Source organism: Papaver somniferum, chromosome 6, assembly GCF_003573695.1.
Source record: "Papaver somniferum cultivar HN1 chromosome 6, ASM357369v1, whole genome shotgun sequence".
NCBI classification, from domain to species: domain Eukaryota; kingdom Viridiplantae; phylum Streptophyta; class Magnoliopsida; order Ranunculales; family Papaveraceae; genus Papaver; species Papaver somniferum.
In genome coordinates this window covers 78,396,029-78,421,902 of record NC_039363.1, presented here as the reverse complement: position 1 = coordinate 78,421,902, position 25,874 = coordinate 78,396,029, and the positions used below count along the sequence as shown (strand labels likewise).

At 36.2% G+C, this 25,874-nt stretch overlaps 2 protein-coding genes across 2 annotated transcripts; one reads left to right on the top strand and one right to left on the bottom strand.

The window, feature by feature from the left end:
• Positions 1-12,540: 12,540 nt before the first annotated feature.
• Positions 12,541-16,124, top strand: LOC113288074 (putative BPI/LBP family protein At1g04970). The gene is made up of 6 exons (XM_026537017.1): positions 12,541-13,162; positions 13,768-13,907; positions 14,123-14,474; positions 14,699-14,947; positions 15,450-15,575; positions 15,765-16,124. The coding sequence occupies exons 1-6, from the start codon at positions 12,737-12,739 to the stop codon at positions 15,945-15,947; spliced, it is 1,476 nt and encodes a 491-aa protein (XP_026392802.1). The 5' UTR covers positions 12,541-12,736; the 3' UTR covers positions 15,948-16,124.
• Positions 16,125-20,598: 4,474 nt separating this feature from the next.
• On the bottom strand, positions 20,599-21,779 carry LOC113288073 (mavicyanin-like). Its single transcript, XM_026537016.1, has 2 exons — positions 21,439-21,779; positions 20,599-21,138 (listed from the first exon to the last, which is right to left on the bottom strand). Exons 1-2 carry the CDS (start codon positions 21,638-21,640, stop codon positions 20,759-20,761), a joined length of 582 nt encoding a protein of 193 aa, XP_026392801.1. The 5' UTR covers positions 21,641-21,779; the 3' UTR covers positions 20,599-20,758.
• Positions 21,780-25,874: the final 4,095 nt, after the last annotated feature.

Sequence of the window (25,874 nt, the reverse complement as noted above, 5' to 3'; positions counted from 1 at the left end):
ACCAATAGAAGGACTACTCTTTGATCTCTTTGTCAATCATGAGGGTGATGTTTATAGATGAAAACCACCTTCTTGTAGTTTGATTTGCAGTTAGCACCATTCTCTCTCTCGCTAACAACATATCCTTAGAAACACCATCATCATCAACAAGTGGAGCGACATCAAAATCTACAAGGAAAGTTGAAGACGTTTGAGGTTTACAGGCAACAGTACAAGGAAGAGCAAATTTTATATCCAAGTAAAGCAACATATACATGAGCATATTTTTATATACATGTTGAAGACTTACACATAAGGGGCGGAATTTTATATCCAAGTATGAAGACTTATTTACAAGAGCAAAGAAAATCAAAAGATGAGAATTATTGGAGTTTATGATACGAAGACAATACAAGTTCTGAAGATTCAAGTGGTAAAGTACTTTTCTCATGGTCATGTTTCGTTTTTATTGTAATTGCAATCTTTTGGTTATATTAAAAAAAAAAGAAAAAAAAAAAAGAGAAAAATACAAAAAGATTTGCATTTAGGTTGTTATTTGTTCAATAAATCCACGGGGAAGAAAAATATATAAAGAAGTTTCAAGCAACAAGAAAATAGAGGAAAAGAGTTAAAAATTGTCGAAGTTCAAGAGTTTATCATCAATAGTTGAAGACCGAAGACGAAGACCAAAAAGATGAAGAAGACGAGCTGAAGACTACGTTTCTATTGGATGCTGTGAGAGTGGTGTTATCGTCATTGCAATAATATGTGAAGGTGGTAAGTATTCTCATCCTCTATTTTTAATAATAAGGGTTGATTTCCTTTCTTAGAGATCATCAGAAAAAGTATTTTATTACCCACGATATTGTGGGGTCTCCAGAAATATTTCGGAAGGTTTTCTTCCCACCATTCAAACGTGTGTAGGATTTGTCTCTTCATTCCTACCTGCACACATGTAAGACCCATAAAAAAACCATCTTATTGAGTGCAATTATCATAAAATCTTTTTAAGTGAGACAGAAGTCGAGGCGAAATGCTTATTGATCGCTCTCAAACAGCATTCTCTCATTATGGTGTGGTTATTTCTCACTCAAGATTTAAGAATGAATATGTTCTTTGGTATTTCTAACTTCTTATTACTAGCATGCAGAAACTCTATGTCCTCATAGCTCTTTGGATGCCTCGGAAGCTGGAACGCTTTGAAGTTGGAGTAGGTTTTGTGGGTATACCTCTCATAAGCCCTCACGAGACTGTAACTCGTCCACTAGGGACACCTAGGGAGCATTGGCTTGCTCTTTATTATTCTGGCATTCCCAAAAAGGCTCTACTCTACCACTAGTGTGACCCAATTCTAAAGCTTCTAACCTTTTTGCTATAGCAGCAATTTTGGCATCTGATTCATAGCGTCCTTCTACCCTATTAACGTTTCCTCTACCTAGAAGAATTGTTCTCTTGGGTTCCCTACAATATTCCCATTACTGGGTCTTTTCGGCGATTTCATTCAAAAATTCCATCGCCGCATCAACAGTTTGGTTTTCAAAACCACTAGTGCATAGAGACTCAACCATGGTTGTTGTCGAATAATCTAAACCCTCATAAAGGATTTGAACTAGCCTAACCTTTTCTAAACCATGATGAGGACATTGGGCTAATAAGTCATTGAACCTTTACAAATACCTACATAATGATTCTCCCTCCTGTTGAGAAAATGTGCAGATTTGCGTCCTAATAGACGATGTTTTGTGCCTAGGGAAAAACTTGTTCAAAAATGCAGATGTAAGTTGTTCATATGTTTCTATTGAACCGGAAGCCAAACTATATAGCCACAATTTGACTTAATCTTTCAGGGAAAAAGGAAATAACCTAAGTTTCAAAGCATCATCATCAAGGTCTCTAGTCTTTAGGGTACTACAAATTTCCTCAAAATCCCTAACATGGAAGTATGGGTTTTCATTTTCTTTCCCTAAAAAGATTGGGAGCATCTGTAGGGTCCCAGGCCTAAGTTCATAATTTGCTTCAGTTTCGGATAACCTGATACAAGAAGGACGAGTAGTCCTAGTTGGGTTCAACAAAGCTTTCAAAGTTGCCATTGCTGGCACTATCGGGATATTTGGGATTCTATGCAATCACAAAACAAGGCTGACTCAACCAAATCAAACCTAATTTTCTAGCAAACAAAAAGCATGATGGTTCCACTTAGATTGTTTCTAGACCAGCTTCTATTCTTTCGAAAAGGAACTCGTTACAATCTGAGCAAACCCCTATGGAATCAATCCGAGTCAAAGTAAGTTGAATCGAGGCGAGGGAAGCTCAGTGGAGCTTTGATACCCAAGGCCTCACCGGTTACAAGGCGGCGCAATCACGTATTCAACTCACAGAAACTATCATGAACTTCGAAGTATGCTCAGAAGAGTAACCAATATTTTTCGAATGACTTTCCAATTAAGCTCGTTACCCTATCAATCTCGTTCTAGTCAAAATTTTAGGCTTAGGTTCGCGTTTGGTTTCGTTTTCCTAAGGCGGGCAAGAATAGAACGGTGATGAAATCCGAACCCTTATCTTGTATGGACAGTCCTTGACCTTTACTAGGAAATTAAAGAAGCCGTTTTCAAGTCCTCAGCATATATGCAAACGAAGGAATACAGTAAACCCGCTGACAGGGGATTCGCGGGTGTTTCGAAAAACTTACCTCCCGTACCAGATGGGCGAAGAACCGCTGAAGTCGACTCGGTCCACGAATCCTATGTCATGTACGAACCCGAGGGGCCGAGGCGATATTGTAATCACTGTCCTTCTCTGCACACAGTTTTTATTTAAACCAACCCTTCCGTAAGGTTTAAAAATAATAATATCCCAGTCCAAAAATAAAGTCCAAAACGTGTCCAAAAATAAAAAGAAAAATTACAAAAAATAAAACGTTATTTACAGTTTCTAAAAATAAACCAAAATAACTATATACAAAATCTTCTTCTTCACTCCTTTCAGATTCCTCTTTTCTTTCCTTCTTTGGCGATGCTTTCCTTTTATAACACTTTTTCTTTCCTTGTAGCTTCGCTTGAAATCTGAAAAGAATCAAAAAATACCAAAGGCGTAAAAGAGAACAAAAATTCTAAAAGAAATAAAATAAATCTAAAACCTAAAACCTAATACAAATCCCCCGGCAGCGGCGCCAAAAATTGATGTAGTTTTTAAGTGGTAGTAAAGTTCGTTCAACTCGGATTATGTAGACTCGATTTTAGACTCAAATTAAAATAGAAAACTTAAAAAGAAATTGTATTCAAGTTTATAAAAAGCACTGAGACTTTGGATTCCACCAATCTCCAATTTTTATGTGATTTAATCTAGTCAATATTTATGCAACTCTTTACGTTTAAAGTGATTATAATATTTTCGCCTAGACAAGTAGATTCTCAAAACAATAGTTGTAAATCGAAAGCATGAACCATCAAAAGATTTAACCTAAGCATGACCCATCAATTGAGAACACAACCACTTAATCAGAATCATATATTCGATTTCAGTTCAATGCAAATAATCATAAAAGAATTACGAAAATTAAATTAAATAGAATTTACCACATAATAATTGGAAAAATGGCTTCCTCCGTCGCCTCAGCAATGGGGTTTAGCTCCTCATATTAATCACTTGCTCAAAATATTTTTTTATGGTTCAAAAGTTGATTAAAAGATGAAAAACTATAACTATGAATGTTTGCAATGGTGTATTGGAGTCACAAAACAAATGAGAAAGAAGTTATTGTAGCAGAGTTACAAATTTGAGACGTTGTTCTTATTTGCAACGGATGTTCTTCAGCAGCAGCAGCAGAAATACGGGTTTCCTGCAACTTGATCAATTCGCCTCTGTAGTGTTACAAACTCCTCTGCGACTGCTCCAATAACTTCGTTTTTTTCCCTGGGACTTAAACACACCTTTTATACTACTCATAAACCTAAAAATAGCGATTAATTATCTCTTTTTCTTTTCGTGCAAGCCACGGCAATAATCTCTTCTGCCGACTTCCTTAATCGTTTCTAAGACTTCCAAACCATCCTAAACTCTTCCTTAGATAGAATACTACCTTAGGAAACAATATCACGCGTTTAGTCTCCCTGGAATTCCTAAAATAATTCCACAAAGTTTACGTGCAAAACTCAAACTCTGTTTCCTTTTTCCGGCTTATCCAGCCCAGTTCGATTGATTCCAGCGCACATACCAGGCCTTTTTAGTTGAATCACGTCCAGCCCAGCAAATTTCAGTGATTGAATCTCACTAAAACATCTTCGAAATCCAATCGAAAGTTTGGTTCTTCGCTGGTTATTTCTTCCCGCCTTTTTCTGAATTTAAACGAAGAAAATGACCTTCCCCTATCCTGTGCTGGTATCCCTTTAGCAGCTGTCTGGAAATGGACGTCCCTTAGTAATTGGTCACCCCTTATCCATTTGAGGGGTCCGAATAGCAAGTGTCCTCCGGGTGTTCCCCGCGCAACTTTTCGAGCCGATTTTTCCAAAAATGTTTGTTGGCCAAAAATACCTACACCATAAAACACCATAATAAGTACAAAAATGAGCACTATCAATATACAGAATCGAGACAAATTAGACACAAAAATTTGTCTATCAAGAGCCATTGCTGGCATTGCAATCGAGGATGAAAAATGTCGAGTATGGGTCGCTGTTGAAGGAGTACAATCAAGACTCGAATGTTGCTGCTGCCATTATTGGGTGAAGTTGGAGGTTGAGTTTGCTGCCATTATTGACTACTGTTATTTCCGATAATACTCGGTGATGGAGCTGTTGGCTGGGATGACAAGATTAATCGAGAAGAAGACGCGGAGAAGAGTATCGAGTTTGGTGAAGGGATTCAAGTCAGCGAAGCTCGAGTATTAGTTATTGCTGCCATTAACGGAGATAGTCTGATTCTCGATGGTATCTGCTGATGTTTGTGACGTGATGATTTCGATGCTGCTGGTAATGAGTTGATTAAATTGCAGAGATGAAGATCCCGTGGAAGAACAAAGGATGATGTTGATTATGGGTGATGAATTTGGTCGTTTCTGATGGCTCGAGTCTGTCATGGAGGAACTTGGAAGATGGATGACGAAGAACGAGACTCGAGTATGTGTTGAGTTTGGTCAAGATATGGCCGCTGCTATTGATTGAAAGAAGAAGAGAAAAAGGAAGGGAAAGAGTGTTAGATGACGTCACCAAGGGACCCACTTCTGTTGTGATAAACTTGTACAAGTCAGAAGAGGGAACAAGCAGAGCAAGTGGTGGAGAATTTTGACGCGTTTTGAAGATTAGTGATGATTATGTGTACTGTGGAATATCGAGGCTGGATAGGTCGACGGTGCAGATAAAGATACAAATGGTTGCTCAGAAGATCGGACGGATTAGAAGCCATGCGTAGGATACTAAAATACACCGCGCTGCACTCAATTATCATCACATATATTGAGATAAACTTCACCGATTTTTATTGTCTATCTTGTACGGGTACTGTGGATCGACTAGGGTTATTTGAAAGCTATAAATAGAAGCCAAAAACTTGAGAGAAAATCACTTATTCTTTTATTATTTTCTTTGTAGACAGAAACAGAGAGAAATAAAGATTTTGCTCTGGATTTTCTTGTGAGCTTTTATTTTTAATTTCAATTTCTTTCTTTCTTCTTTCTTCTTTATTTAATTATTATTACTCTTTAGCTATGAGTAGCTAAACTTCTTATTGATTAGGGATGATTTCAAAGTCATGATGACGAAGTCTTAATTTCTAAAAACCAAGTTTATTTCAAGTTTTATTTATTTGTTGATTATCTTTATTATTTTTAGAGTCTAAGAATATTGAGGGGTTATTTAAAGTGATCAATTAAATTAACCAATCGATATTTCTTCTACTAGTTTAGGGTTGTGTGATACGTGTAATTGTCACATCATATCTTGACACAAGTAGTAAATCGCAAGAGCTGACAGAGGGATTCTTTTAAGCAATTGTGTATAAAGATAACACTAGTAAGCAGGCCGAGCCTATGCGTCTGATGTTAGGATCAACCTGATTCACAGAGTGTAAAGTATTCGGTTAATCTACACCTTGAGAGATTATTCTTGGTGGGTTAGTTGGATAGAAACTGGTAGTCGAGCGCTTCCGTAACCAGTGACAATAGGAATCCGGGGGATAACATGGCTTATTGTTATTCTAATGTTGGTAACAATATAAATTCAACAATAGATAAACTTTTATTCAATTAAGTTTCAGTTCAGTGACGGCGAAGGATTCCCTACTCATCTTTCTTCTCATTGTTTACAACAAAGTTTTATTATTTTGTTTTATTAATTAGTTCAATTCAAAATCTAAAAACCTCTCTTTCGATTATTTATTATAACTAAGGCTCCCTGCTCTTCGTGGGAACGAACTCCTTGCCATTATATTATCAGTTAATTGTATGGAAAGAAGTAATTAATTTGTTGTGTAAACGACGCGCATCAAGTACATGTACAAGTGTAACTTTGCATTACACATTGGCTAATGCTCTCCTGCACCGTCACGCACGGAAGCTTTATAAACTAGCAGCTTAACATCCCTTGGATGAGAATACATATATTTTTATATTCATTGAGATAAATGTACAGCTGGATCATTAATATAATTGCAAATAAGTCCTTTCATTTAATTTGGAAACTTACAACAATCTTTGTAAATTTCCATATTTTATTTATAGGATTTTTTCAGCCATTAAAGCAGAAAATTTCTTTCACCACCACCATTAACTCCATTTTCTTCTTTCTTCTCCTTCTGCATACGGAACCAAATTAATTCATATATCTAATAAATAAATAAAACAAATTAATTCAATCAATAACACCTTATTATGTGTTTCATTAAGCCCACATACTATTCCATCACAGAAAATCGCCAGAGAGTTGCAATCAATCCTAGCATTGAATTAAAATTTTACTTTATCCAAATTTTGTGAGTGGTTTTATTAGTTTGTTGATGTATTTGAGTAAGATAAATATTGATGCTCAAAAGTGATAAAAGAATCAAATGTTTCAGTATTTTTCAATTTTGGGTTTTGATGGTAGTGCTATTGGCGGAGTTAGAGTGCTGGTGATGGTGGTGGTAAAAATCAACCGAGCATCTAGTGGTTGCAGGTGGTAGTGATGGTTGCATGAACCAATGGAACTAAACTATATACAATTGGGTCTTCATGGGTTTAATTTTTAATTAGCTTAAGATGGATTTTAGCAGGATCTCCAATTTCCATTAATGGAGGTACCGAAAAACTTGAAGAAGAAGAACTAAGTAGTAATATTTTTTTGTTTAGGTACCTAAATAATTTTTATTTTTCATGAAATATTAATGTAATCAAGAATTAACACGATTCAATCTCGTCTCTTATAAATGAGTCGGTATTAATCAAGAGTTTTTGATGTTGCACTTAGTTCCCATAGGATCAGAAAAAAGAAGAACAAAGGAGCAATTGATAAATCTGGCATAAGTCTAAGCACCTATTAAAAGTTTATATCGTTTTAATAATTGTCCACGACAGTAGTTTTTACCAGAAAAACAAAAAAAAAGATCTGGTACATCCAACGGCCGCCAACCTGCTAGCTTATAAATCTTCTGTGCGCGGCCACGCGGGATACACATGCATATGTTGGTGGTGGTCGGAAGTGGCGGCGGTCGGTGGTTGGCGGCGGTCGGTGGTTGGCGGCGGTGGTGGTCGGAGGTGGCTGGCGGTGGTGGTCGGAGGTGATTGATGGCGGTGGCGGTCGGAGGTGGTTGGCGGTGGCTGTGGTGGTCGGAGGTGGTTGGAACATCATCATATAATATTTTAATAATTTTGGACCTAAATTTATATTTTATTTAATTATGGGCTTGACAATATGCATAAGGGTATCAATGTCTTTTAATAATTTGGGACCTAGATTTAAACTTCTTTTAATTAAGGGCCTCATATTATGGGTTATCCATGGATTGGGGCTTAGCCTAATTTTCCCTTTTTGATAAGAAAATTAGGCTGAGGCCCCACCCATGGGTAACCCATAATATGAGGCCCTTAATTAAAAGAAGTTTAAATCTAGGCTCGGAGTTATTAAAAGACACCCATACCCTTTTATATATTGTCAAGCCTATAATTAAATAAAATTTAAATATTATGTGATGATGTTTCAACCACCTCGACCACCGCCAACCATCTCCGACCACCACCGCCACCAACCACCTCCGACCACCACCGTCAAACCACCTCATACCACCACCGCCAGTCAAACCACCTCCGACCACCACCGCCATCCACCTCCAGCCACCTTCGACCACCTCCAACCACCAACCGCCGCAGCCGCCCACCGCCTCTCACCACCTCCAGCCACCTTCGACCACCTCCAACCACCAACCGCCGCCACCGCCCATCGCCTCCTACTACCACCATCTCCCAACACATCCATATGGAATGTGTAACTAGAAGTTACACATCTGTATGACATGTGTACGCAAAAGTTACACATTCATACGTCATGAAACAGTTAACATGGGCATATGGCATGTGTAAAAGTTACACATGCCATATGCCCATGTTAACTGTTTCATAGGCATGTGTATTTTGAAGTTACACATCCATAATAAATGTGTATCTAGAAGTTACACACCTATATTCAGTAATTGAAACAATAATTCCATTTACAAAAACTTCTCTATTTATCAATTGTTATTGAACACAATAAACAAGCTAAAACACGAAATACGTAAAACGAAATCCTAGAAAAAAACTACGAGATCTTCTAATAAAAATGTTATTTTCCCTTCTTATCTTCCTCGATTCCAAAATGCTTACGTATCTGCAACAAAATAAATATCGACGAGTTAGGTTGGATAAAAAAAATCCATATAAGCAAAACTATAGAACAATTACAAGGTGAACAACAAAGATCATAGAAAGACACTTAATGACTTATCTAAGCAAGTGTAGTTAGGAGTTACACATACTCTGTATAGTGTAACTGGGAGTTACACATGCATCTTATAAATAAAATATGACGTGTACTCAGCAGTTACACACCAGCTGACTTGTGTAACTGAGAGTTACACATGCATATAGCATGTGTAAGTAGGAGATACACATGCATCTGGCTTGTGTAACTTTCAGTTACACATGCATATGACTAGTGTAACTAGGAGTTACACCTGCATATGGAATATGCCATTTATTATGAACTTGCAAGCTTTAGTGTATTTTGGATCAATCAAAAGCAACATACAGTAAGAAAGGGTAATTGAGTATGATAAACATGGAAAAAGTTAATTTGGCCAAGTGTGTCGTGTATTCATAATAAACGTTCCACAAAACTGATGTATTTATAGGAAGATAACACACACAAAAATGAAGTTACCTGGCGCTCAACAATTTCCACCCTAACCAGTGAAATCAACTCCAAAAAGAGCTAATGGAATCAACAGTCTGTCAGAAATGCAGTTTCAGTCATTAGTTAGAGAAACATAATATTCTAATGGACTGACCACAACCTCTATACAAAATCATATAGTCAATCAAAACTAGATTTCATAAAAGACAAGTCGACCAAAAACTAGAATTGCAATCAATTACATCAAATTATTAAGAAGAATATTGCACAAGAGTGAAATAGTATAATTTAACAATACACAAATACATGAACTATGAATATGAAACAATACACAAATACAAACTATGAATATGAAACAGTATAATTAGGTTGCTATTACATCTACCAATCTAAAGGAAATTCACTAACTAAACACTCCTAAAACTAAAAAAAGCATGTATAATCAGCTAGTACACATAAAAAAACATGTGTAATTTGGAGTTACATATGCATATGAAATGTGTGATTGGAAGTTACACATGCAATATGCATGTGTAACCAACAGTTACACATGTGGGTATTTAGCATTTATTCTCATACTAACCATCAAAGTTGCAATTAGATGAATTAAAATTTTGATAATACCACGACATTCTCAAAAACTCAAGATTCAAAATCAGAAAGTGAGGTTTACCTTCTTGGTACGCATCATCAATCCATTGCAGATGTAGATTCCTGCATCTCGAAGCTTATTAATGTCTTTAGCGTTGATTCCTTGAGCGATTGTTGTAAAAGATTAAGAAAATACGTTCCTGATATTATGCTTCACGCCAAGCTGAAATTTTAGTGACATCCCTGCTACAATCAACCAACATGATGACAAGTCACTCTAACTATCATAGTGACAAGTACACTAGAAGTTGCAACATAAAAGGTTCAATAAATCAATTACTACAACAATGAAGCTTAGCAGAAATCACTAACTATTGCCAATTTTAAACCACCTCCAAGTGCAAGTCCTCATACACCATTACAGATTATAATTGAAAATTCACAATTCAATAATCAAAACTGTCCAATCTCTTCTACAAAAACTAATCTCAACAATCCAATGAAAACACAAAACAACGTACAAAACAGACCACAAATCATTTCAATTCAATCACTAAAACCAGAAGTTACATACTCAATCAGTGTGTGTAAGTAAAAGTTACACATCTAATTAGCATGTATAACTAGAAATTACACATCTATTTAGCTTGTGCAACTAGAAGTTACACATCTGGAAGTTACATACCTTATTGCCTCCTAGCACCATAACTTGTTTATCTGGATCCAACAAGGCCACTACAGCAAAACCACATACTATCTCTAACCTGTAAACTGAATAAAACATATTCATCAATCTCGCAAATGGAAATCAAAACATGTATGCAACATACAATGCGCGTCAGAACCCTTGGCGGCATAATATCCATCAAAATTTAACTGCAAAAAGTATATAACAAAGGCATATCCTCACCTCAGGAGTGGATACAGAGTTACAGGCTCAACAAAGTAGATTCAACACTCAGCAATACAACAACATCACCAGTTACATATGCATTTCTCTGCTGTAACTAAGAGTTACACATGTATTCTCCTAATGTAACTACGAGTTACACATATCAAACCTAAACCTGAAGTATGAGGGAAAAAAGCTCGGCTGCAATACTTCATGTATGATTTCAAGTCAAGCTTACATTCAATCAACTTCAAATCTTTAACTCAAAAACTCAGTTTCAGAATCAAACCATGAATCACATGATGCAAAATGAGAGTAAGTAGCATTTTTGTAGTAATTTCAACCATAAATGAAAACCAACAGTACTTTGACCTCATAGGAAAACATCATACTCCTAAATAAATCTATACATACCTGATTTATAGAATTGAATCCACATACTCCTAAATTATTCTTCAATCTAACTGAAAATCACTTAATCAAAATGAACAAAACAAAATTAAATGATCAAAAACAGATCAAGATTGGTTTTCGTAAGAAATCAAATTTGTGATAAAACTAAATCAAAATTGAAATAGAGAATGGAATTTAAATTGAATCGAGAAATTACAAACAATAACAACAACTAAAAATCAAAAGGTACCTTGAATCTATTGCTATTCTTCCGAAACAGTGATGATTCTTCTTGATCTCCGAAATCAAAAGAAACGACAACTTCAAATCAGAAAACCTTACATGGAGTAGATTTGAAACAACAAACTAGAATCAATTGAGAGTTCGTAGATTGATGATCAGTTGTTAAATAAATTGGAATAGAATCATTCAGATCTATAAATTGATTAATTTTTCAAATCAACTGAAAAATCTTAAATCATTCAGATCTATAAATTTGAATCAATACCTGAGAAATCTTCGAATCAACTGAAAAATCCAGACATAGATCAAATCGACGTAGATCAAATCTATTAAGTTCAATCGATTATTTGATTGAGTTGTTAAATCGATTAAACATCATCAACAAAGATCCATAAATATCATCTTCTTCTTCGTAAAACAGAGATGTTCGAACTAAGTTTAACAAATCCATAAACATCTAAGCAAAATCTCCAGATCTTCAATGACGAATGATTTCACGAAATTTCTATTGAATTAAATTGATTCGAAAAGTGAAAAATGAAGCTGAGAAAATCCTAGAAATGGTTTTCTCTACAGACGAGAGAGAGAGATAGGCAAGAGAGAGAAAGAAAATTGAGAAATGAAAATTTATCTACTGATTTTATTCTTGTATATATAGAAAAGACTAATACTGTCATTGCGAAAATGTCACCTTATTATCAAGCCCTGAAAATAAAAGTTATGGGCCTAAAAATATGAAAATATGAAAAAATGTAGTCGATAGTGTATGATCTATTTAGTGGGGCTTCTATACATTGAACCCATATAATAGGGGTTCTAGTAGTTTTCACAAAAGCATTCCAAAATCTCACCGAAACAAAAGTATTATCAAGAGTCCCGCTCCCAGACGAGACGAGCCTGAAGCTCCGGTTACCCAAGCACGGAGGAGTTGGGATTTCAAAATGGTGTTGACTGGCTTTGACCTTTTTGACTGAGATTTAGATCGTGTTTAGCATTTCTGCTGCTTCTAAGAAGTCAAGTAGTCAACGAATCGGAAACCAGATGAACAAAAGAAAAGCTACAAATACGTTTGTTGGTCTACTTCCTAATAAAACAAAACTCAGCTCAGTCCAATTATCTCCTTCTCATAAAAGAAGGAAAAAAAAATCATCCAACCTCCAATTCCAAATAATGGTCATCAACAAAACTTGTTCGTCTCCCATTAGATCACCGACTTAGGTTTCTCATTCTAAGTTATCAATCTCAATAAAATCCTGAATCTGGTTATACTTAAATCTCCGTTATGGCAACTGTTATTTACTTCATACTCATTGCCCTGTTTATCATTCCTACACACACCCTTTCTCAATCAAACGATGATGATGGCTTTGTTTCATTACTCCTATCTGAAAAAGGTGTTAATTTTGCCAAAGATGTATTAATAGAACAAGCAATTTCATCTTTAGCCCCTCTTCAATTACCTCAAATTATCACAAAATCTGTGAGAGTTCCAATTATTGGAAATATTAATATGGGGATATCTAATATAACAATTTTTCAAGTAAATGTTTCATCTTCTTCTATTACTCTCAACAATAACAATACAGGAGAAATCTCTATTGTTGCTTCTGGTGCTACTGCTAATTTGAGTATGAATTGGTCTTATTCTTGTCATTCTTGGGGTTTCTTCCCTATTCAAATCGCTGATAAGGGAGAAGCTTCTATTCAGGTAATACTCATCTCTTTAGTTTCCGGGTTAACATAGATTTTTCATTGAATTGAGTTTAGTAGAGAAATGCTTTTAATGCCCTTGTCACTACCCTGTTTACCACCCAAATACAATCGTCAACACTGTAGATTTAGGTCTATTGGGAGTTGTGGGGAAAACGTCAATTAATCTCTTTCTTCTACAGTTTTTGAAACTTAGTGTATCTTGAATTTAATCTGCTGAGCCAAGGTTAGGTCCAGGATGAATTACACGATGAGGGGGATCCTTGGTATGTTGACTTCCTAGTTCTCGGTGTAGAGTCATTGGTTAAGGATCCGAGACCATAAAACATAGGACGACAGTTAAGATTTTCTTGGAAGCTAGAGTTAATTATCAGCAAGCTCAGGGTGTATGAAGAATTAAGAGGCCTATAAATATGTATGTGTTTGATAAGGACTCCTAATTTACATGAGTCCCCCAACAGTATAAGAATTTGGGAGAAATGCTCTTGAGTTCTTAACAGCATGTGGTGGTTGATAATGTTTTTTTCTTGTATGACTTTTGTGCTTATATTCGATATGGTCTTTCAAACAAAAGGAGATTAACGACTAGTGCTTCTTAGTAAGGTTGAAGGCATGGATGTGAAGCTTAACTTAGGCTTGGAATATGAAGGAGGAACTCTTAAGCTGTCTCCTTTGGAATGCGGATGTTTCGTGAAGGATATTGCTATAATTTTGGATGGTGGACTCTCGTGGTTGTATCAAGGGTATGTATCTTTAGATTTGATAGTTGGATCTTTTGTTAAAAAAGCGATCCTGTTTGTTTTACCTTGAAATTGGGTCTACTGAGCGAGTACTGTTCCTTGGTTATATGTTTATACTTTCCCTTATATATTCTTCTTGTTGCTCTTTTTTGTGGAAATGGATGACTCTCCGGGTTACACGTGTAACTTTACTTGTTTTTTATGTTTCTGAATTTTAGGTTCATTAATGCTTTTGAAGGGCAGATTAGATCTGCTGTGGAGAGTACTGTTAACAATAAAATTAGAGAAGGAATCCTAAAGCTCGACTCTTTACTGCAAACCCTTCCGAAAGAAGTCCCAGTTGACGATATTGCTTCATTAAATGTTACTTTAATAAACAAGCCTTTGTTTGAAGATTTTTCAATTGGACTTGAGATCAATGGGTTGTTTACTGCAAAAAACAGCAGCATGGTCCCAAAGTATTACCATAAGAACTCGCTGCCCTCGGTTGATTCCCGTCATCTAAGGAAGATGCTTGGGATTTCATTACATGAAGCTGTATTTAACTCTGCCTCGGATGTGTACTTTAAAGTAAGTGTAATATCAACGAATTTAAAGTTGTGTGCTTTTGTTACATGAAAAGAACCATGTCAGCTCGAATTTCAAGCCGCCATTTTAGTTTTTCAGTTAATAGTGGGTGAAAGAGATATCTAGCCTCTGGAGTTTGATTCAGGTCACTGAGATGGCAAACAGTGGATTTGTGACAAAAAAAATATATGAACCATGAACTGTTTTACTAATACCTTTTTTGTCAGGCAGATTCTTTACGATGGATCGTGGAAAAAGTGCCTGACCAGTCTTATTTAAACACAAATAAATGGAGATTTATAGTTCCTCAACTATACAGGAAGTACCCGAACGATAACATGAGGCTGAATATATCTTTCGCTACTCCTCCAATCCTTAAGATCCACTCGGAAGAAATTGAGGCCAACATTTACTCCGACATGATAGTTGAAGTTCTTAATGATGATGAAATAATTCCCGTTGCATGCATCTCGGTGGTAAGTTTAGTTATGAGATAAATCAATTGATCTTTTTCTTTCTTTTAACAACACTTTCCCTTAGATTTTCAAAAATGCTTTATAAAAGTAATTTATTTGATTTCTTCTTCAGCTTTATCTGTATTATGTCTTATATTTACAAGCTTAAATGTTCTTTAACTCATCAATATGTAAACTATAAGTTTAATATTTTAGACTGAAAGAGAGGTAGCCATTTTCTGTATTCTCTCCTTCCCCGTCTCTCTTATGCTACTTTTCGTGGACGACATGTAGTGGGAAGTAATATACAAGCTCTTGGTCTAGTTTGCATTTAATGGTGTGAGATTGCTACATCTTGCCTTGCCTGTCACATGGAACTTGAACTAGATGTTCTTCAATTTATTCATTTTCATACATAAGGCTGACGCATGTTCTTTTGTACATATCCTTGCAACTGCCTTTAGTGATCTTAATTGGAAACTGGATCTGAATGATAGATGATGATGACTGCTTTTCTGAACAGATAGTTAAAGCCTCATGTTATGCAAAAATCGCAGAAAACAACCTGGGTGGTCATATTGATATGGAGGATTTTGATCTGTCCCTAAAATGGAGCAAAATTGGTAATTTCCGCATGCATCTGATTGAGGTAAGCTCTAGTTGCTTGTACACCTAACTTTATACCATGGGTCGTGATTTATTTCCATGTTCCTTAATAGTTTCTTATAATCAGATGAATCCATTTTTCCAATAAGGCTAATATTTTCTCTAACCATCACACTACGGGTTACTCAATAATAATGTCGTTCTTCTTCTTCTTTGTTCTGCTTTTCTGCAGTCTGTGATGAGGACGTTCATCAAAACAGCAGCATTGCCATACGCAAATTCACGACTGACAAAAGGATTTCCTTTACCCATATTTCGTGGGTTCACACTTCAAAATGCTGATCTCATCTATCGCAAGTCAAAAATCATGATCAGCACCGATATCGGTTTTACAGGTTCTTATAATTTGAAGTAAGTGGGCTTTCATCTTCCTGCATAGTGCATTGGTGTAACATGTATGTTGGTCTATGTGCTTATTTTTTAATTCAATCAGACTCTTTTCTTTGTATGGTTACTCTGTTGTGCAATATCTGTACTGAATTTCATACATCCACTGACTATAAATAAAGTGACTCTTATCTTTGTATGGTTACTTTGTTTTGTTGTACAATGTTTACAAGGAATTTCATACATTCACTGACTAAGAATAAAGTGTTTTTTCAGATACTACTGCAACTTCATATGCATATAAAATGTCAAAGCATTGTCATATTATTTGGCACCCTAAAAGCTTCTTTGGTTCATTAGACACTGCTTAAAAAACCACAAACCACACCGTCTTCGTATTCAGTGGATGATAATGGCAACTGCAAGATGAAACTTAGCTTATATAAAGACAACGCTCTTTATTGATGTTTAGAAAATCTCTCAAAACTAAATACAAGCTCTATATGATCGACCATAACTTTGGTGATCATATATATATAGAACTATGAATTCCTTTTCCTAGTCCTATTACCTTATTACATGTCTTTCCTTTTCTTAGAACTAGATGACTTCTAATTCCCTTAGGATTACATCAATTCCCTAATCTTATCCTAACCAGCTTGTTAGTGACTTCTATTTTGAAGTTTAACCAACATTCTCCCCGTTAAGCTTCAACCTTACCCGTGACATATCTTTTACTCCAATCAGTTGTCTCATTTCTTCAAACTTGATCCGAGCTAATGCCTTTGTCAATATATCTGCTTTCTGCTCAGTTCTAGGTATGTGTTCTACGTTAATGACCTCCTTCTCGATGCATTCTCGTATGAAATGATACCTTTTGTGATTGTGTTTCGTCTTCCCATGAAACACTGGATTTTTAGTGAGTGCAATTGCAGACTTATTATCAATCTTGATGAGAACTTTTTCAGGTTCTCTTCCTTTGATTTCACCCAACAGTTCTTGAAGCCATATTGATTGTTTAGCTGCTTCTGTTGCAGCCATAAACTCAGCTTCACAGGATGAGAGGGCTACAGTGTCTTGCTTCTGTGAACACCATGTAATAGGTGCTTCTCATAGATAAAATATATGACCAGTTGTACTTTTTCCATCATCTTGGTCAATATTATGACTGCTGTCACTATACCCAACAATTCCTTTTGATCCTCCTCGACCATACTTCAATCCATAGCTGATTTTTCCTCTTAGATATCTCAATATCTGCTTTATTACATCACCATGAGACTTGCGTGGACTCTGCATATAACGGCTTGCTACTCCCACAGAGAAAGCCAAGTCTGGTCTTGTGTGTAACAAGTATCTAAGGCATCCAACATTTCTTCTATAACTCGTTGGATCAATCTCAGCTTCTTCTTGTGCCTTTGAAACTTTAAGTCCAAACTCCATTGGTATCTTAGTTGGATTACAAGTTTCAAGTCCTGCTTCTTTCAGAATTTTCCTTGCATAAGCTTCTTGTTTAATCTGAATCCCATCTACTCCTTGATGGACTTCTATGCCAAGGTAATAAGTGAGTTTTCCGAGGTCTGACATCTCAAACTTTGATGACATTTCTCTCTTGAACTCATTGATCACCTTAAGGGAGTTGCCAGTCAAAAATAGATCATCTACATAGACTGCAATCACAAGAAGCGTTCCCTTTTCTTCTCTTTTGTATACTGATGTTTCTTTAGAGCACTTAACAAATCTGATTTCTCTTAAGATTTGATCTAACTTTGTATTCCAGGATCGAGGAGCTTGTCTTAGACCATATAGAGCTTTTGATAACTTGTAAACCTTATGCTCTTGTCCTTTTACTTCAAAACCTTCTGGTTGTTCAACATACACATCTTCTCGCAATTCACCATGTAAGAATGTTGTCTTAACGTCTAAGTGGTGAATTTCCCATGAGTTTGATGCTGCTTCTGCTATTAAGAGACGAATTGTCTCTATTCTAGCAACTGGTGCGAAAACTTCATCAAAGTCTATGCCTGATTCTTGAACGTATCCCTTAGCTACAAGTCTTGCCTTATATTTGTTGACAGTACCATCAGCATTCCGTTTTATTTTGAAGATCCACTTAAGACCAATCACTTTTACCCCACCTGGCTTATCAACTAGAAACCAAGTCTTGTTTCTGTTGATTGAAATAATTTCTTCTCTACATGATTGTGTCCATTTAGTCGAGACCTTTGCTTCCTGAAAATTCCTTGGTTCCTCATTAACAGAAAGTAGCATAATCTCACATTCTTCTGCAGCTTGAAGAACATAATCCTCCAGATACTGTGGCTTTTGTATCTGTCTTGTTGATTTTTGCAGTGGAATGGGTTGAGTTATTTCATCGATCTCTTCTTCTATTTCTTCTTCTACTTCTTCGTTATTCTCAGTGGTTTCATTATTCTCTTCTTCTTCTTGATTAACATCATTGTTTCCATTGGTATTGATGATTATGGGTCCTTCGCCTTCATCAATTACTTGACCCCATCTCATGTGAAACATTCCTGGATCCGTACTTGGTCCATCATTAGTTTCTTTCCAGTTCCAGTTTGCTTTTTCATCGAATACCACATCTCGACTCACTATCACTCTTTTCGTTGTTGGATTGAATAATCTGTAAGCTTTGAATCTGTCAAATGCTTCACTCTTTTCTTTCATAAGAATAGACCACATATATCTTGAGAAGTCATCTATAATAACAAATATGTATTTGTTATTTGCAAGGGTTTGTGGTGTAATAGGACCACATAAATCAGCATGAAGAAGCTCTAATGGCTTTGAGGCTCTGAATGTTGTTGCTTTTGGGAAACCTTGACGAGTTTGTTTCCCAACTAAATGTGATTCACATATTTTTGCTTCATCATTTATCTGTGGTAGTCCTCGAACCATCTTTTTCTGAGACATTGCCTTTAAGGTTCTGAAACTTATGTGTCCTAACCTTGCGTGCCACTTCCATGTCTGATCTTCCAGTCTCATATTCAGACACAATGGCCTTCCAATCATGAGACTTATCTTGTAGAGTCTATTCTGTGAGCGTGAGACTCTAACTAAAAGTTTTCCACTTGGGTCATGAACTGTTAGATAATCTTGTCGCATTCTAACATCACATCCAACTTCTGTAGCTTGTCCTAAACTTAGAATGTTGCTTTGTAAGTTTGGGATGAAGTAGATGTTTGTGACAAGCTTCTATTCTTCGGTCTTGCTCTGAAATAGAATTGATCCATTCCCTTCAATTTCTACAGAAGATCCATCACCAAACTTCACTTGTCCTTTGATTTTCTCATTGAGTTCAGAAAAGTAGTGTCTCTTACCAGTCATGTGATTGCTGGCTCCATTATCTAAATACCAGATTCCTTCTTCTCCATCCTTTGATCCGTAGTTCTTTGGTATTAGTTTCCCTTCATTTAAGAATACAACTTCGTGCATGAAAAGAGCTGTATCTGCTTCCCTTGTTTCATTCTTGTTTGTTTCTTCCATCTTTTGTATTCTTTCAGGGCATACAGAGGAGAAGTGTCCTGGTTTATTACATCTGTAACAAATAATGTTTGATCTATCCTTCTTTTCTTTCCATTGGTTTTGATCATTCTGACTTGTTGTTCTATCTTGTGAGTTAAACCTTCCTCCCCTTCCTCGGCCTTTGTTTCCTCTACTACCTCTTCCACGACCTCTTCCTCTTGTCGCAGAGTTTTGTTGGTAAGAGTTTGTGTACAAGAGTTTTCCTTGAGTTTCTCCATTGTTTTCTTCATCAAGGATTCTTTCTTCATATGCTTTCAATCTTCCAATTATATCTTCATAGCTAGTCTTCTTTAAATCTAAGACTTGTTCGAGAGAAGCTATGATATGAATATACTTGGATCTTGGTAAACTATTGAGAAACTTCTTTACTAGTTTATCTTCATCAATGGATTGTCCAAGTGACGCAGCTTTTGAGGCTATCTCTGATAGCTTTCCTGCAAAGCTATCAATAGTATCAGTGTCTTTCATCTTCACTCTTTCAAATTCAGACATTAAGGTTTGCAGACGGGCTTCTTTAACTCGATCAGCTCCGAGATTACGTGCCTTTATTGCATCCCAAATTTTCTTTGAAGTTTCCTGTTCACCAACTTGTAGAACAAGACATTCTGGTATTGCTTGAAAGAGTAATCCAATGGCAACATTGTTTTTGTCTGGGTCCAATGTACCAGGATCAATTGTTTAACAAACTTTGTATATTTTCATCAGTACCTTCATTCTCATGGCCCATACTGTGTAGTTTGTGGCGTTGAGGATTGGAACTTGTATTGATGGTGGGGTGAACTGTTTTGCACCCACAATGGTGGTTTCATTTTCCATGGCTCAGAAACAAGCTCTGATACCAATTAATGACAACTGCAAGATGAAACTTTGCTTATATAAAGACAACTCTCTTTATTGATGTTTAGAAAATCTCTCAAAACTAAACACAAGCTCTAATCTTGCTCATATGATCAACCACAACTTTGGTGATCATATATATATAGAACTATGAATTCCTTTTCCTAATCCTATTACCTTATTACATGTCTTTCCTTTTCTTAGAACTAGATGACTTCTAATTCCTTTAGGATTACATCAATTTCCTAATCTTGTCCTAACCAGCTTGTTAGTGACTTCTATGTTGAAGTTTAACCAACAGATGAAACCCTTACATTATAGAAATTACACTGCTTAAAACCAACAAATTACATCCGAAACAGGAATATAAAGCAAAGTTCAAAACGAAACCCTTATCATAAAGAAAGTTGTTGTTCATGTTTATCTTATTTCCTATAACCCATATGAACCTTCCATTCAGAAAGCCAAGTAACAGAGATGAAGTGTCAAACCAACCAACAACAAAGTTGACAACTGAATTGGGAGCTCTGGGGTGGAGGAAGGAGGAGATGTTGGGGAACCTGCCAGGACTGCTTTAGTACTCATGGGAATTTTGGATTCAGCAAGTTGTTGTTGTTGTTGTTGCTGCGGTGGTAGAACGTTGACATGTAGTTTGAGGCCATTTTTGCAGCTTTCAGGCATTCCACTTACAAAATAACGAGAGCCTTCTCCATCAAGCCTAACACTGTTTAGGCCATCGGTATACATTTTGATGGGATTGCTGATGTCGCAAGTTTCATATTCCTCTTTACCTCCCAACTCTGCTACCCTTTCCTGTGCAGCTGAATATGAAAACCCTGCCACATACACAAACCCATTTTCTCAACAAAAGAACATATTAAGGAGATGACAAATTCGGATCCAAATTAGGCCTCCATTCAAATTTCCACCCTGCACAACCTTATCTCAATCGCTAAATCAGTACTCCTACTAAAAGATGGAAGAACAACATACCATGGTTCGTGTAAAGTTTACTAACAGTTGGATCGAACCAATACAAGCTAAATATATTTAATTGACGATCCTAAATCCATAATATTTTTGCTAAGTATTAAACTTTTAACCACGTACAGTATTGAAAAGGAAAGAGAACTTACAGACGTGGTCTCCAACCCTGAAAACTTTTCCACAAGCCCATGAAGTAACATCGTTAGAGACATCCCAACCACGGTCATCTCCAACTAGATGATGACGAGTTTGATCATCTTCATGGCTTGCAACTATTACTGGTGACTTCACTAATATAAGCACAGCAACTACCATCACTAGCACCAAAGCGTTATCTTTCATCATTTTCATTGTAGCTAGATCGTCTCGCCAATATTCTCTTCTTTTTTCCTCTTAAGTTATGAGACGAGAGAGAGAAGAAGATGAAGTGCTGTTGAAGGCTCGGACTAGACTAGCTTTGTGATATTCGCACAGCCCTCAAAGTGAAGTAGTTGAGGTAAACTAGTAGTTTAACTGTACTTATAGAACGTTTCCCTATAGGCGCTATTTTCAGAATGCAAAAAAAGACTGGTAGGTAAAATCTGACATTACATGGGGCTCCATTATTTTAGCCCAATTTAATCCAAACGAGGCTGTTTTCGACTTTTCAGTAATTTAGTTTAAACATTCCAATATCAAAACTTCCAGTCCAACTTCTGATTTTAATGAAAATGTGGACGAGGGACGTTAGGAAAGACTAGTGAGTATTGGAGTCATTTCGACGATTTTGCACACGAAAGCAGAAGGACTAAAGGAACCTTTATAAACAAGAGAGATTAGCCTTTTTCGCTCCATTACCCGAACAAATCTCTTAATTACCCTTGCAATCATGTTAGCAACTCGAATGGGCAACCGGCGTAATTTATTTTATTGTCGGACATTTCATTTCAACCGCTAATTAATAAAATTCTTTCTTAGCATAAAAAAAAAAAAAAAGCCGGCCGGAGCAGCCGGAGGTGATTGAGCCGAGTCTCGGCCCAATGTGGCCCGGTCGACTCCAACTTCTCTGGTAACCGTCGGATTTCTAACGATTATATTTCCTCCTATAAATATTTAATTCATTCAAATATTCAGCACACACAAAAATTCAATCTTTTCTTGAGTTATTTCCACTTATCTTTCTCTTAAATTATTTCCACTTATTTTTCTCTTGAAATGTCTTAGAAGGCAATTTTTCTTTTCTATGAATCAAAACTTGAGACTGCTGCAATTAAAATATGCGGTAAATTTTTTTTTTAAAAATGGTAAAAAGGAAAGATTTGTGAAAGTTTTAGAAGTTGCTCCAAGCAAATGTTCGCTAAAAGTAGGGATGTACACAATACCCGAAAATACTCAGTCTGCCTGTACCAGAAGGAGCCCAAAACCTGTTACAACTCGTCATGGGCTACATTGCCTGACCTGGTTAGTGTAAATGGGCGGACACGGACTTTCCCTAAAATTTAATAGTCTGATCTATTACTTGTCCGTTTAAATTTTCTTAAGAGTTTTAGTTTTACGTTGCAGTAAATTTGTATATCTATTGGTTATATTTCAAATTAAAGTTCTTAATTTCATATTTATTCTTCTTAAAAAAAAATTACTTAAGATGGTTTTAAAAAATGGTTCATTCAATTTCCAAGTTAAAGAATTAAATCAGTTACTATAGAACTTTAAAAGTACAACAAGCCCATAGCCTGTTTGGCTTGCCTGGCCTGGTTAACAGAACGGGTTTTGGGCTGTTTTGCGCCTCAAAATAAGTGTTTTTATCTGGCCTGCCCAGCTTGACGAGCATTTTGGGTAGTTAAATATGAGGCCCATCTAGCATGGCCTGGATTAGAAAACGAGTCAGGCTGCCGACATGGCCCAATTTACACACGAAGCTAAAACACAAAGCAAAACTCCAGTTTTGTAAGTTAACAACCGAAGTTTCAAAAACAAATGAGAAACAGTTCACGAGCGCGTTGAATGGAAGTTACGTCAATTGAAGAAAACTAAACTGCCAAAAATTGTACTAGATTTTGTTGATGTAATTATTTAAACTCTTATTACTGTCTAAATTTATATCTTTTAAAAGAAGTGGCAGTAATATTAATTAATGAAAATATTTAGACCTTAAATTAGACTTCTGTTTTATAATTAAGCGATACTTGCATGTATAATAACTTGATTTCATAAACGATAACAATAACATCAAACTAAATCAAATCCAGCGAGATGAACCTTATAAAGTTCATAGCATTCAAAACATTTTAACTCTCTTTAGACTTGCATATATAGTAGTTTGATTTCATAAACGACAACAATAACATCAAACTACATCAAATCTGGCGACATGAACCTTATAGAGTTCATAGCATCCAAAATGCTTAAACTTTCTTCTATTTTCTTCAATAAACTTGGTTTCAGCGATGGTTTTCTGAAAAACAGATATACAAAAAGTTACGCCAAATATGATTTTGATTAAGATATTACTGCAGTTGTTTAATGAGGACAAAGGTATTAAGATACTCACCAGTTCTTTGTTGGACAATCCATAATTATTGTAATGACCCGACTCTCTACCGATATTGTCCCCACTTAGATACTGGAGTTATCCGGCAGTGTGGGGTTTTCAACGGGCATCATTGTGGTCTTCCGACAACAACTTCTCAGGAGGTCACCCATCCCTGGTTTACTCTCGCCCGATCACGCTTAACTGCAGAGTTTTCTTCCAACTTTGGAGCCAATTTCGCTGAAAAGGCCTCGGTATAATGCAAACATTCCCTACCTCATGTGAGACCAGTATCCGTCCCTAGTTGTATCCCAACTGACACCTATATTGTTTCCACTTACTCAGTGCGGTCATCCAGCAGTGTGTGGGATTTTTAACGACACTATTACGGTTATCTAGCAACAGCTTCCCAATAGGTCACCCATCCCGTGCCTACTAAAAACGTGGGGCTACCAAAATACACCACCAACTTTTTATTAGGAAACCTGTATGGACAAACCTAAATATAATTCCGAGAGTTCAACTTAATGAATCTCAATCAAGGAATAATATTCAGAGTCATATCTCTTTCTCTCACAATCAGAAAGTCGATAGAACCAAATCCGTGAACCTGATTTACATGTGAGAGTTCTCAGACGATCTCAAAAATCAATATCCAAGAATCAATCAAGTTGTATCCAACAAACAAGGATGCATGTATCTACTTGATTGAATAACGTAAAACATGTGATATTTCAATTATAAATATAAACAATATAATGCGGAAAAAGAAATAACACAGACACCGAAAATTTTGTTAACGAAGAAACTGCAAATGCAGAAAAACCCCGGGACCTAGTCCAAATTGAACATCAAACTGTATTAAGCCGCTACAGACACTAGCCTACTACCAATTAACTTCTGACTGGAATGTAGTCGATCCGAGTTAAACCCCCACAACAATTCAGTTACAGTCGCGCTCCTTACGCCTCTTGAATCCCAGCAGGACCCCGTGAAATTAATTCCCTTAGGTGAAGTCCTTTACAACCTAAGAGTCGCTTCAACTCAATTGTAGACTTTAAACCAATCTTCCTCCCATAGATAAGCCTATGTATGTGATTTCCTTTTTGATTGCAGATCAAGGTGAGACTGAAAATCGATAGCAATAAACAAAGTCTAGCTAACCTCAAAATCCGGACTTATGTTTCCCAAAGAGCAACCTAGATTATTTTTCACCCCACAAGTATAAAACTTGTGGAATCAAAAAAGTCTTAGAATAAGAGAACTTTGATGATTTTTATCTATCTTGATTGATGGAGCAAGCTCAAAAATCAATCAACATCAGGATACTCGAGCTATCAAGATAAACAATAGCTGGATCTGGCTACATGAATTCCTATGAAGTCTTTGTAGTCGCTAAACCATAAAAGGGTTTTAGGAAAAAGACGACTCTATTTTACAACTATGACACACAAAAAAGTAGTGTCGGGATTTAAAGCTCCTGGTTGCTTGAGGTTCCCCTTTTATAGACTTTCAAAGCATAAGTTGCTTCAGGTTTAAGCTAAGATAGGTTTGGAACCAATCAATCAATATCTATTGTAAGATGAATCTTTGAAATATGATTGACATATGAAGATATACACTCTGGTTAGGATGAACCGTAACCGAACCGTGTATAAACACAACGTTCATAAATGGTTAGCCGAAACTAGCCGATTGAGCTATAAGCTTAATCATTTTCATAAACACTTAAGACTTTAAGTTTGAATCACAATCATAAGTTATAATATAATGAATCATGTATATATATTGTTCTTATAGATTCATTCAAATGTTAATTATCTCACAGAAATAAGTTTATGTTTCATCTGAAAATATTCAACAGGGAAAGTACGTGTACTTCAGCCTAGTCCGTAATTATATTTGTCATGGTATATGTACCGAGTATGTATACCCTTAAGACAAATATAAGTTCCGGAACATACATAACTTTTTCGTTTTGCGTACTGGGTATGAATACCACACCGGTTACAGAACCAACAGTTCTTTTTCGGTATGCATACTAGGTATGCGTACCATTCTGGGTTCACGAGTTCA

Bases quoted from the DNA above. Each gene is read 5' to 3' on its own strand.
- LOC113288074 (XM_026537017.1), top strand. From the start codon at position 12,737: ATGGCAACTGTTATTTACTTCATACTCATTGCCCTGTTTATCATTCCT. The intron at 14,475-14,698 runs GTAAGTGTAATA...CTTTTTTGTCAG, and splicing joins CCTCGGATGTGTACTTTAAA to GCAGATTCTTTACGATGGAT. The intron at 14,948-15,449 runs GTAAGTTTAGTT...TTTTCTGAACAG, and splicing joins CCGTTGCATGCATCTCGGTG to ATAGTTAAAGCCTCATGTTA.
- LOC113288073 (XM_026537016.1), bottom strand. From the start codon at position 21,640: ATGAAAATGATGAAAGATAACGCTTTGGTGCTAGTGATGGTAGTTGCT. The intron at 21,139-21,438 runs GTAAGTTCTCTT...TGTATGTGGCAG, and splicing joins CAGGGTTGGAGACCACGTCT to GGTTTTCATATTCAGCTGCA.